Raw genomic sequence first — 13,551 nt, forward strand, 5'->3', positions numbered from 1 at the left:
CCTCTTGCCACAGATGTAGTCAATCTGATGTTTGTGTACTCCATCTGGTGAAGTCCACATGTATACCCACCATTTGTGTTGTTGAAAAATATATTTGCAGTGAAGAAGTCATTGGTCTTGCAAAATCCTACCATGTGATTTCCAGCATCATTTCTCTCATCAACGGCAACTTTTCCAACTACTAGTGATTCTTCTTTGTTTCCAACTTTTGAATTTCAATCACCAGTGATAATCAGCACACATTGACTGCATGTTTGGTCAATTTCACACTGCAGAAGTTGGCAGAAATCTTCAATTTCTTCATCTTTGACTTTGGTGCTTGGTGCTTAAATTTGAGTAATAGTAGTATTAACTAGCTTTCCTTGTTGTTGTTGTTGTTATGTCTCATCAAGTCAGACCCAACTCATAGCGACCCCTCCTTGGGTTTCTGAGGCAGTATTACTACGGAAGTAGATTGCCCAACCTTCCTTCCGAGGAGTGGCCGGTGGATTTGAACCACCGGCTTTCTGGTTAGCAGTCAAGTGCCTTAGGCACTATGCTACCAGAGCTCCTGCCTTCCTTGTAGGCATGTGGATATCCTATGACTGACAGCACTGTACTTTAGGATAGATCTTGAAACATTCTTTGTGATGATGAATGCCACACTGTTCTCCTTCAATTTGTCATTCCTGGCATAGTAGATCATATGGTTGTCCGATTTCAAATGACCAAAACTGGTCAATTTCAGCTCACTAATGCCTAGGATATCAAACTTTATGTGTTCCATTCCATTTTTGACAACTTCCAATTCTCCTAGATACAATTCCGTGTTTCAATTGTTAATGGATGTTTGTGGCTGTTTCTTCTCATTTTGAGTTGTGCTATATCAGCAAATGGAGGTCCCAAAACTCTACTTTATCCATATCATTAAGGTCAGCTCTACTCTGAGGAGGCAGCTCTTTCCCAGTTATAGCTTGAGTGCCTTCCGACCTGAGGGGTTCATCTTTTGGCGCCATATTGGATGTCATTTCATTGCTATTCATAAATTTGTCCAGTAATACATGATACAATGTTTAACTGCTATTCATAAGATTTTCCCTGGTCAGTTCTTTCAGAAGTGGATAGCCTCTTCCTTTTTCCAAGTCTGTCTCAGTCTGGAAGCTTCCTGGCAGCCAGGGGCAAGAGCTAGAACAGGTAAGAAGGAGAGCCCCCAAGCAGGAAGCTAAGGCAGACAAACTCCTCTGTATGTTTGTCATACCGTTGTGGCTTGTGTGTTGTTGTGAGTCTGGAGGTTGTGCAACCGGTATCTTAAACTCCAGCAGGGTTGCCCACGCTGGATGGTTTCAGCACATACAAATACATGTGTAGAAATAGCCTCTGCAAACCTTATATATACTCATGGGTATATTATCTTTTGCCTAGACGTACCTGATTATTCTGCCTGTCTACCTATGTACTTACCTATAGATTAATGTTTGTTATTACTGATAATGAATTATTGCATATGTAAAGGTAAATAATCAATTATATTTTAAAGAAATTAAGAGGAATTAGACGATAGATAGATAGATATAGATATAGATATAGATATAGATATTCACAGAGCTCACATTTCTGGCCCTCTTCATTCTTTCCTGTTTCAAAGACTTTCATGTAGCATTTCTTTTACTGTAGGCCTATGGGTAACATATTGATTCAATGTTTGTGTACCTTACAATGTTTATTTCACTGTTATTTTTGAAAGATATTATTCCTGGGTTTAAAGTCCCCTCCCCTCCAGGATTTCAAGGATTTTATTTCATTGTTTCTAGCTGTTTTTTTTCCCCAATGAGGAAAAAAAAACACACACACACAAGTTGCCATCAAATTGGTGCAGACTCATAGTGACCATCTAGCATAGAAGAGAACGGCCTCATAGAGGTGCTGAGGTTGTAATCTTTATGGGAGAATACTGCCACAACTTTGTCCTGCAGAGTGGCTGGTGAGTTTGAACTATGACCTTACATTTAGCAACCAAACACTTTCTCACTCTACTACCAGGGCTCCTGTTTCCAAAGAGAAGCCACATTTAACTTGTTCCCTGGCATGTAGTGTGTCATGTTCTCTGGCTGCTTTCAAATATTCTTCTTCCCTTAGGTTTCTATTAATTTGCCACAAAGTGCCGAGGCATGAACTTCTTTCTCTACCTTTATTCCTTAGAGTGGGCTGACTTGTTTGTATCTGTAAGTTACTATTTTCACCACATTGGGAAAAGTTTGGCCCTTATTTCTTCAAATGCTTTTCTTGCCCTATGCTCTCTCGTCTCCCTTCAGAGCACTAGTTTCACATATGCTAGAATGCTTCTTACTGTCCCATATATCTTTGAGTCTTCTTTCCTCATTATTTTTCTCTCTGTTCTTTTACTGGGTTCTTTGTATTAATACAGCTTTGAGTTTCCGGACCTCTCTTATGCCTTCTCCAACCTGCTCTTAAGCCTACCAAGTGACTTACTTACTTCTCAGAATTGTATTTTTCAGATCGAGAATTTTCATCTGAATCTTTTAAAACCTCTTGATTTTGGTGTGGATATTCCCAGAGAATGTGGATATTCACTTATGAGCATATTTTCCCTTAAGCCTTTAAATAGGTTATTGATTCAAAGTTCTTGGCTGCTAATTGGATATTCTCCTGGGTCATCTTTGGGCTGTTTCCACTCACTGCTTTTTCTTTTGACTGTAGACCACATATTCTCATTTCTTTGCAAATCTAGTATTTTTTGAATGCATACTAGACACAGTGGATGATATGTAATACAGACTTTGGAATTTATAATCTTCCCCTAAAAAGTATTGGTTTTCCTGCTAAGAATAACTTAGTTTGACTGGAGTTAGACTCCACGATATTTCTTTCCTGTAGTGACAAAATATTGGTTTTTTTTTTTTTGTTTTTGTTTTCAACCTTCTAGCTGTTTCTTTCTGCTGGGCCCTTTGATATTTCCCCTGCACATGTACAGATAGATAGGAAATCAATCTCACTTTTGAGTGGATTTTAGGTAAAGATTTTAGAATCCCCCTTCTGTGACTTTCTCTTTGTTGTTGCTGTTGTTGGGTGCCCGTGAGTCAGCTCTGACTCATAGTGACCCCATGTACAATAGAAGGAAATCCTACCCTGCCCTGCAGAGTCCTAACAATTCTTGCTAAGCTTGAACCCGTTATTGCAGTCACTGTGTCAATCCATCTCATTAAGGGTCTCCCCCTTCTCCACTAACCTTCTGCTTTTCCAAGTATGACATCCTTCTCCAGGAAATGATCCCTTGTGATAACATGCACAGAGTAGGGGAAAAGAAGTCTGACCATTCTCACTTCCAAGGAGCATTCCCGGCTGTATTTCTTCCAGGACAGATTAGTTCATTCTTCTGGCAGTCCATGATATTTTCAGCATTCTTCACCAACACCACAATTCAAAGGCATCAACTCTTCAATCATCCTCATCCACTGTCTAGGTTTCACATGCATATGAGGTGATTGAGAATAACATGGCTTGGGTCAGGTACTTCTTAATCTTCAAAGTGACACCTTTGCTTCCTAACACATTTCTCTCTTTGTAAGTTAAGTCAATCTTCCAAAAGCCAGAAGTTGTGGAAGGTAAAAACTTATCCAAGAGGAAGAACTCATATTTTCCACAAAACAAGTGATGGAGAAGAGGTAAGACTGCACTTTGGCAAGGGTGGAAAACTTGTAAGACATGGAAAACAAGTCATTCCCATTGAATCTTGGCTGTCAGAGGTTTTTGCTGTGTTTCTCTTTAACTTCCAAGCATTCTGGAAATTTCATTATCTGCCTCCTTTAGGAAATATGACTTCAATATTTTGCTTGAGTTCTATTTGCACCCAGCTACATGGACTGGCTAGTTCCTTCAGGTAAATGTTTAAAGGGAAGAATATTTTCCAATGTCTGACTACCTTTGGTCATGTTCCATGCCTTCAAATAATTGTTTTCAAAGTAGTTTATAACAGTTCTCTGTGAAAAGGGTTAATCTGATCCAATCTACTGCACTGTTGTTGGAATCAGAACTACTTTCTCTGGTGTAGTTTTTCATTTTCATTTTCATATTGACTACTGTGGTTTGGCAGCCTTTTCATATGTTTCATGTCTATTCAGATATCTTTGTAAAATACCTGTTCAATTCTCTTGTTCACTTTTCCAAGGAATTAAGTGATTTTTATAATTGACCTGTAAGAGTGCTGTATATAGTTTGGACATAGTTTAGTCTGTTAATATGTATGTAAGGGAAATTATGAAAGGTTTTAAATGAGTCAAAAGAAAACTGGGCATCTTAAGAGGAAAACAAGGCATTGTCTTGCACACATTCCAGGTTATCTGATTCTGTGGTGCTCTATGCCTTTAGTTCACTGTTTTGAGCTGCTTGATGACTCCATAGGTTGTTGATAATTGAGAGCAACATAAATTCTATTTGGTGGAGGGGCAGGTGAATCCTCCCCTCTTCCCATGGAAAAAGCCAACTTACATGTATTCATACATTTATTTTACCATTCTTGATTCAATTTTATAGGTCTAGGACTTTGAATTCCATTTAGAACTGAAAGAAACATCTTAATTAGTGAGTTAAATAAATTCTTTAAATATGTTAGTTATATGTCTATATGAAAGTCATGTCTATACCCTTAAAATGATTAAATATAAATTTATTCTCCCATGTGATCCCACTCACCTTCAGTGTCCAGTGAGTTTAGGTTTTTTTTTTTTTTTTTTTGTGTGTGTGTGTGTGTGTGTGTGTCCCAGAAGGTCAGGAGACCAGGTCTTGATGAGCAGACCTGAGATCCACTGGACTTTCCTCTATGGGCTTTCTTCCAAGGTACGCCACTGGGAAAGCTTCCTGTAACCCCATATGCTGGGTTCTCTTCTTCTAATAGGTGACCTTGTCACAATACATACTTTTCCTTCACAGCACTTACCTCAATCATATTTATGTAATTGCTTGTGGAATTGTGTAGTTGAAGCCTGCCTAAGACCCCACATTCTGAGTTACTTTAAGATAGAAGCTTTGTCTGTTTGCCCGATGCCTAGTGGCATCTGGTGTCAAGTCACCACCTGGTAAATAGTTGTTGAAGAAACAAATGGATGGTGTTTTCAGAGAACTTCCAAGGGCCTTCTGTCCTTTCCCACTATCTCTGGATGGAACCTCCTTAGGGCTTGTTTTCAGCAGCTAGGCTTAATCCTGGATTTCCTCCTGGACAGGAATGAGATCAGGTTTTTTGGAATCTTCTTAAAGACAGTGTGGGATAGCAGAAAGCTATGAACTTTGATGTCAAAACACATGAATTCAAGTTTTTGCATCCTGACTCCAACTGGGGGCCTGAAGCCTGTTTTAAGCCTTGGTCTCTTCACCAGTGAACTTGAGACAGTGAGTCCTGCCTCTTAGGAGGTATTATCAGCATGAGATGAGAGAAAGCCTCTGTTGTGGATTACACTGTATTCCCTGAATGGACATGTTGAAATCCTAACCCTTGTACTTGTGCTTGGGATATTGTTTTAGGAAATAGCCTCTTTTTAAAAAATAAATTATCAGTTAAGTCACAGAGGAATAGTGTGTGTCCTAGTATTAATCCTGTCTGAGGGGCATCTTATAAAAACTGAGTTACAGAGACAGAGAGACAGAAGGACTGAGGCAGATGGAGTTGCCAACTGAGGAATGTCATGGATTGCTGGCAGCTGCTAGAAGCTACATCGCTGGGGTCACATATAAAAAAGAGTGTGAGGATAGTGCATGGCTGGGCAGAGTTTCATTCTGCTGTATTTGGGGTCACTGCGAGTCGGAGGCAACTCAACGGCATCTAACAACAACAACCAGAAGCTAGAAGGGAGGCATGAAACAGTTCCTCTCTCAGATCCCTTGAAGGAAATTGGCATGACCAAGACCTTGATATGGACTTTTGGGCTCGAGAATAGAATAAATTTCTATTCTTTGAAGCCACCCCCTTTGTAATATTTTGTTATGATATCCCTTGGAGACTAAGGCAGTCCAGGAGAGCCTCAAAAGGCAAAATGCTATGTATACACCTGCATGGTTATTACATTTTCATCCTTATTTGAACTACTCAAGTACTGGACAAGCATTTTGACAAAGTCTGTATCAGTCATCTCTTGCTAGGACATGCTGTGGTAACAAACAACCCGAAAATGTCGAGAAGTTGCAGCATCATGGCTTTATTGTTCTCCCATTCCCAGGACACTTGCAGTTGTCTGTGACTAGGTATGGCTCTGCTCTTGGTGGCTTCTTTGTTCTGGGATCCAGGCTGAAAGAGAAGTGCTTTCTGAAACAATCTATTCTCAGGAAAGAGGAAAGGAGAAATGGAGTGCCACCAAGGCTGATGTCAGTGGACACACGAGTATCCTCCTCCCCTGGGGGCATCAAGCTCACAGCTAGGGGGACAGGGAACAATGAGGACCAGCGCTATGGTTAACCATCAGGATAAGGACTCAGAAAAAACACATCACAGCCTGTGTAAGAGCCAACCTGTCTGCTGGCTCTCATGCATTTGGTTCATGGCACCCTCCCTGAACTGTCTTTGCACCCCTTGATGCCACTGGGCTCCTCAATGATGTTGTCCTTTCCCACATGCTATGTGGAAAAGCTCTTAGGCTGGGTTCTCTAGAAAGGCAAAACTGGTGAAGCTTATGTATTTATTTGTCTCAGAGAAATGGCTCATATGGTTGTACATGCTGGTGAGTTCAAAGTCTGTGGGTCACATATCAGGTAGGAGGTTTCTCCTGACTCACTGCAGGGTCTGACCAATCCAAGATTAGCAGGTCAGATGGCAAGCCACTGCCTCATAGGCTGTGGAGACTGACTAATCTGAGGTTGGCAGGTCAGATGGCAGGCTGCTGGCTCACAGGCTGGGGAAGCTAATAAATCCCAAGATTGGCAGGCAGTATGCCATGATGCTGACTCAACTCCAAAAAGCAGGAGGTCAGATGATGATGAGCCAGAGGCAGTATCCAGAGTGAGGGAAAACAGCTTTGCCAGAAAGTCCATATATATTGGAAGCAGGTCACACCCCTGAAGAAATATCCTTTTACCTGATTGGCTGCTCATAGCACATTTCATCACAGAAATTATCACATTATATCAGATCTCATCGTGGGGTGACTACATCATAACTGATAAACCCCTGGAAATCATCACCTAGGAAGTTAACACACTTTAACCGTCACACCCAATTCTTGCCTCTTTCCTCTGTCCTGATCATCAGCAGCCTGCATTTGAACAGAGCTTGGGGATGGACATGTGTTGGAGTAGGTTACTAGCCTCAAATCCAGAGGTCCAAGTATAGTCCCACCTCTCCACATGTCAGTGGGGTGACCTTGGCCATGTGGCTGACCTTTACCAGGCACCCAGCCCCAAACACATTCATGCAGGGACATGGTTGGGCTTGGAGATAGAATGTGAAGGAAGTCATTGATCCCTTCTCAGCCTACGTTGCCCACCTGGGAGGCAGACCTCCAGTGCCATGCTTCGGACATCACACCTTGGCCAGGTCATTGAGTACAGGAACCAAGCCAGAGGCTGAGGACATCATGGTCAGAGGGATGGTGGTGACGTTCTGGTCATGCACAGACATGGGGAAATGGGTACCCTTGTCTGTCAGGTGAGGATTGAGGGCTGGGACCTTCTCCAAGTGGAGAAATCCTGGACATCTCTCTCCTTTGCCTGTGCCTGGGTTTGCCTAGCCATATTCTGGCCTGGACTTGGTGTCCAGATGTGTGAGAGTTCCAATATCAACTCAAGCACTCTCTCTGGATAGTGGATGGGGCTGACAGTTGTAGCATTCCTTTGTCTGCCAGACCACTCAGGCCAGGAAAAAAGCAGACATTCAGGGCCCTCTGACCCTCACCCATGGCTATGTGATGTGGAATTCTTATGGTTTAAAGGGCCATGGTTTGGCACCAGTCACTGAACACAACAGGCTCTATCTCTGGTTCCTGAAGCTCTGCCCTGAGTTCAAAACAAGGCCCCTTTGTGGTGTTATGGGACAAATTATGTCCCCAGAAAAGTTAAGTTTACTCTGGAAATATAAGCATTCTTATTCTTCTTTGCTGCCATGTCAGCCACAAACTCATCCTGACCCCGTGCACATTGGAACAAAATCTTGCCTTTTAATGCTCACCCCATGCCTGGTTGTGGAGACATTGAAATCCTTAGGTTTTCATTGGCTGATTTTCAAAAGTCCATCACTAGGCCTTTCTTCCTAGTCCATCTTAGCCTGGAAGGGTCAATAAAATGCGTGCAGCATCATAGCAGCATGCAAACCCCATTGACAGATAGGTGGTACATTGGCCAGGAATTGGAACCTGGTGTCCACATACCTTCCCTGCATAAAATTACATGCCTTTCTTTCCCTGTGGTCTCCCTATGAGTCAGTGACTCAAAATTCCTTTTCACCAGGCTCTATGCTGCCCCTTTGCTGATCATCCTGCTTTGCTCTGGCCCCCCTCCTGGCATAGCATAGGGCTTCTCCCTTAGCCATGGCCAATGTTAGACACACCTCCTGTGCTGGTCCTTGGGGCCCTGCTTCCGGGTTTTGACCACTTCCCCGTGCAGCCTCCTCCAACCTCCCTCCTCTCTGGAAGGTGCGAGTTCTCCCCCTGAGCCACGGGTGCTCTTCCCCTTCCTCTTGTCCCTCCAAACAACTTCTGTTGATGTCTTAACCCTGTACCCATGAATGTGACCCTTTTTGGAAACAAGGTTTCCATTTTCACGTTAGGAGATCATAGTAAACAGAATGGGTCCTAAACCAAATAATTGGTGGCTGATATCTTATAAAAAAGGGAAGAATAGGCACAGACACACACATAAAGTGTGGACAGAGACCAAGGACTTCTCAGGAATTCCTGGAACAACCATGGATGGACACCTCCTTTTCTTAGAATTGATGCCCTAATTTTAACTGCTAGCCTCCAGAGCTGTGAGACAATAACTTCCTGTTCTTCAAAGCCTCCCACTTGTGCTATTTCCCTTAAGGCAGCAGTAGGGAAGTGTCAGTGTTACAGCTCCTGCCTCCTATCTACATCCACTCCAGGAGTTCAGCCTTGACTCAGGTGGATGCCCCTTCTGGTCTCTCTGTCTTCAGAACAGCTCCCATGCTGGACCACCCAATGAGACCCACCACACACTTTCTCTGCATAAAATTACCTGCCTTTCCCAATGGTCTCCCTATGGGTCAGCGACTCAAAAGTCCTTTTGACCAGGCTCTATGCTGCCCCTTTGCTGATCACCCTGCTGGGTTCTGCACCCTCCCCCAGTACAGCATGGGGCTTCTCCCTCAGCCATGGCCAATGCTGGACACACCTCCTGTGCTGGTACTTGGGTCTCTGCTTCCAGGTTTTGGCCATCTCCCCATACAGCCTCCTCCAACCTCCTCTCTTGACTCATCTTAAGTGCCAAGGTCACTGCTACTGGCTTGTTGTCCTCAACCACCTTGGGGCCTCATCCTGAAAGGTGCAGGGCAGAGCAAGGGCCAGTTCCTGCAGTGAAGGTGGAGGCTGTCCTCAGACTTCTTCATCCTATGCATGTCACAGGGAGACTAGACTGACACATCCAATGCCTCCCTAGCTGCAAGTCTGCTAGAGGAGAAAAGACATCAGTTCTGGCAAGACCCGGGTGCTCCCGGTTGGTACCAGGAGTTGAGTGTGTGCAAGGCACTCTGTTACCCATGGCTTGGCTGATCTCACTGCTGGAGCTGGAACTGAAACTGCTCAGTATAAGAAGACTACTTCCCTGATAATTCTTATCATATAAGGACATTTTATTGTAATTGAAAAATGAGAACAACACATTTTCATGAAAGAAAACCAAGAGGCTTCAGAAAATTACAAAGAAGTAAGAAACTACAAAGCTGATAGACATGACATTTCCTTGCTGTGTTTCTCTTCCATTTGCACCATCTTCTTTCCTCTTTAAGACATGTGCTTGGTTATCTGGCTCCTTTGTGGTATGGCTCTGCTGATCATTTGCTTGAAGGGGAGATGGGAGACACAGGGTGCAGAGCGAAGGCAAGACATGGCCCTACGAGCTCCCTGCAGCACCTAGAACAATTCTGGCCTGGCTTCCCACCAGGGTATTGTTCACCATTTACCAATCCTGGTGTCTCACCACCTCTCCCTGCCCTCATGCTCTGTGTCCTTGGCCACCTCTGTCCAGGGGCCCATGGAGGCTGCCTCCCATGGCACTCCCTGAGGAGGCCATTTGGCCACTAGTTCCTTAGGCCTGATGATATTTCCAGTAGGCATGGATGCCCACCCTCACCCATGGGCCCTGCCCTTGCACTCTGAGACCCTGAAGTGCCCATGTTGGTAGTCTGGGCCTCCACAGGTGGTCTCTCAGGCGGGGGTGAGGCTGGGTCTTTGGAGGTGGGTTGGTGGCAGGGAGATGGCAAGGAGTCCTTCAGTGTGCCCTTCTCCTTACCCAAATGCAGGCAGAGGCTGAGATCATCTGTCCATTGGGTTGAACCCTGCATCTGACAGCACTTCTGGAGACCAAGATCAGATACGAAGAGCAGGATACCAAGTTTGCAGCTAAAAATGAAAATGAGCCTATTTCCCTGAACAGGGGCCACAGAAGTAATGGGAGAAATCCCAGCTGTCTCCCAGGTGGAGCTAGCCAGGCCAGAACCCAGAGGAAGGCCATGCAGTGAAGCTTGCAGCACTTCTCAGGCAGTATCCCCATCGGGACCATCATTGGTGGCTCCCCTTCCTTGGTGCAGGATGCTCCCTCCAAGGATCTGTGACACCCAGTGTCTCTGGGAGCTGGGTCTTGGTTGGGGCTTGCACTTGGGTCCATGCTCCATATGGATATTGGCAATACCAGCCCATTTCCTCTTCCAGAATGGACAGGTACAGCTGACTGTGAAAGTTCTGACCCCATCAGCACTCCTGGTGCAGCTGTCAATTCTGTTTAGCTACGGTGGGGTGGAGTGTCCAGGCCACGAGGTCTGGGGGAGAACCTGCTGTCCACCAGGTTTTCTGACAGGAGGGAGGCAAAGCAGCATGGTCCACGGTCAGAGGGCAGTGTGGGTCACAGGGAGGAAGGTCAGAGGACAGGGTGTGGTGGAGCCACCTGAAGCCGATAGCAGGTCTTGCTTCTGTGGATTCCATTCAGAGGAGCCCCTAGGCTGCCTGCCCGATCATATTCCTGTAGTCAGGGACAATCGTCTGTTTCAGCTCCACGACGGAGGAGAAAATCCACTTCACCTGTGGGTGACAGGGCAGCAGCCGTGAGTGGGGTAGCCCCCATCCCCTCTCCCTTCCCTCGTTCTCTTTGTCCATGGGACCTCTGCCCAGGGGCCCATGGAGGCTGTCTCACATGGCACACCCTGAGGAAGCCATTTGGCCACTCTTCCCTTGGGCCTGATGACCTTCCCAGTAGGCATGGATGCCCACCTTCATCCATAGGCCCTTCCCTTGCAACCCCAGACCCTTAAGTGCCCATGTGGGTTAGTCCAGGCTTTCACAGGAGGTCTCTCAGGTGGTCTGTGGCCCCCACATCCTCAGTCCCTGAGGCCCTGTCGCTCCCTCTGACCACCTGCCTGAGGTCTGCCTGCTCAGTGCAGAGGGCCTGTGCTGGGAGAGAAGCCCCCCCCGGGGGGGGGGGCAATTGGCTGGGGACTGGTGCAGTTGGTTGCCTTGGGGGCCAACCTTGAAGAGGGTGATGGTGGCACTGTAGCACACAGTGAGCAGGAAGAGTGTGATGAAGATGGAGATGGTGGTCCACAGCCCGTCCAGCTCCCCATCCTGGGCCTCCGCACAGCTCTCGTCTGGGTGCAGCTCTACAGGGGAATGAGGGGGTCAGTGTAGGTGTCCCTTTCATGGGGTCTGGCCCAGGGATGGGGGCAGGAATGTCCAGGAGGAAGGCCCCATCTATGTTGGGTGGTGGTACCATAGTCCCCTCGCCTGTCCCCTCTCAGAAAGGACCAGGCCAGCACATCCCCAAGATCAGTTCTACTTGGCCATGCCTGGTTTCTTGCAAAAGTGCTGGGGACCCCTCCCCAGCCTCGGGCACTGTCCTCAGTCCCATCCTTCTCCTACAGCTCAGGCCCCATCACAGTTGGGATCTCCTGGACTGATCACAGCCCGGCCAGATGTGGGAACCACACCTTTTCATTTGGCCACTAGCATGAGGATAATTAGGGCAGTATAAGGTGCCCTCAGGGGAAAAGGCCACCCCAAGCTCCCCTGCAGCGTGCAGCCGTCTCCAGTGCCTCTCCCCTGGGTGAGAAGGCCCAGAGGACAGGAGGGACGGCAGAGCCTGCCCTCCACAAGAAAGCCCGGTGCTGAGGAGTGAGCCTGTGCTGCTGGGCATCGTGAGAGGTTCCGAGCCCATGAGTGAAGGTGCAGGAGTGAGTGAGCAGGAGGCTGCTGCCCATCTTTGTCATCACAGGAGTGTGCTTATGGTGATGGGAGGAGACCAGGAGGCCTGCTCCCTTGGGGTGCTCTCGAGGTGGGTCTGGGAGGGAGCACATGGGTACTTGTGGGTAGGCAGTCTTGTATGAACTTGTCAGGTACAGGTGAGCTAGAAGCAGCCAGTAATGTGCAACTTTGGAGGGATGGGAGGAGGCTAGTGTATGTGTTGATGTGACCTGGGTACTGTGCTCGCAGGGACACACAGGGAGGCATTGTATAGTTTGCCCCATGTGAGGCCTCAGTGTGTATGTAAGTGGTGCACATGTATGTGTGTGTGTATGAGTATGCCCATGTGCTGTGTACATATGTGTCCATGTGCTCATGAATGAGAGTATGTGTGTCCATGTGTTTACATGTGTGTACTAGTGTGTATGCATATATATGTACATGTGTGCATGTGTTTGCTTGAGCCTATGTGTGCCCATGTGTATGGATGTGTGCACTTGTATGTATGTGTGTAAAGGTGAGTGTATGTGTGCCCATGTGTTTGTGCATATGCCTATATGTATACACATCAGTGTGCATGTGAGTATGTGCATGTTTTCTCATGTTTTAGTGTGTCCATATATTTATATGCTTGTGTGCATGTGTGGCCACACATGTGGGAACATGCCTATGTGTATGCTTGAGTGAGTGTGTATTAGCTTATGTGTTTGTGTTTGCCTGTGTATGTACATGTATATATGTGTGTGTGAATGTGAGTGTATGTGTGGCCCATTTTGTGTGTACATATGCATGCGTTTATGGGAAAGTGCACATGTACCCATGTGTACACACACATGTATGAGAGTGCTGGTTACTGTGTGCCCATGTTTACATGTGTATATTTCTCTGTGTGTGTGTGTGTGTGCATGCATGCTGTGGTTCAAGTGTTTGTGTGTGTATGTGTGCAGTGTATATGAAGATGACCCATGGGTGCTACAGTGCTGTCTAGCAGGAGGGAGTTGTTTTCCAACAGTCTGAGCTCAGTGTCCATGTGAGTATCTGGTTAGTGCCCTCCCTCCCCTCACACCCAGATTGCCCAATTCCTCAGTATGTTCTGTGGAGTGGTCTGTTCTTGGAGCCCCCATGGAAAAGATAGGTCTGTCCCCACATCCAGCGGCCTCTATATGAA

General features: G+C 46.1%; 2 gene segments (V, D, J or C); both read right to left on the minus strand.

Annotated features, from left to right (window-relative positions):
- The window catches only part of LOC103212706, a 32,572-nt gene extending 25,081 nt beyond the window's left edge, over positions 1–7,491 (minus strand). The window contains 1 exon segment of the C gene segment in view: positions 7,467–7,491. Coding sequence covers positions 7,467–7,491 — 25 coding nt within the window.
- Positions 7,492–11,144: 3,653 nt separating this feature from the next.
- The window catches only part of LOC103212707, a 4,056-nt gene continuing 1,649 nt past the window's right edge, over positions 11,145–13,551 (minus strand). Inside the window, 2 exon segments of the C gene segment in view lie at positions 11,145–11,228; positions 11,673–11,803. Of these exon segments, the coding sequence occupies positions 11,145–11,228; positions 11,673–11,803 (215 nt within the window).

The sequence above is a fragment of the Orycteropus afer genome, unplaced genomic scaffold (genome assembly GCF_000298275.1).
Source record: "Orycteropus afer afer isolate SDZICR_OR568_19922 unplaced genomic scaffold, OryAfe1.0 scaffold01072, whole genome shotgun sequence".
In the NCBI taxonomy this organism is placed as follows: Eukaryota; Metazoa; Chordata; class Mammalia; order Tubulidentata; family Orycteropodidae; genus Orycteropus; species Orycteropus afer.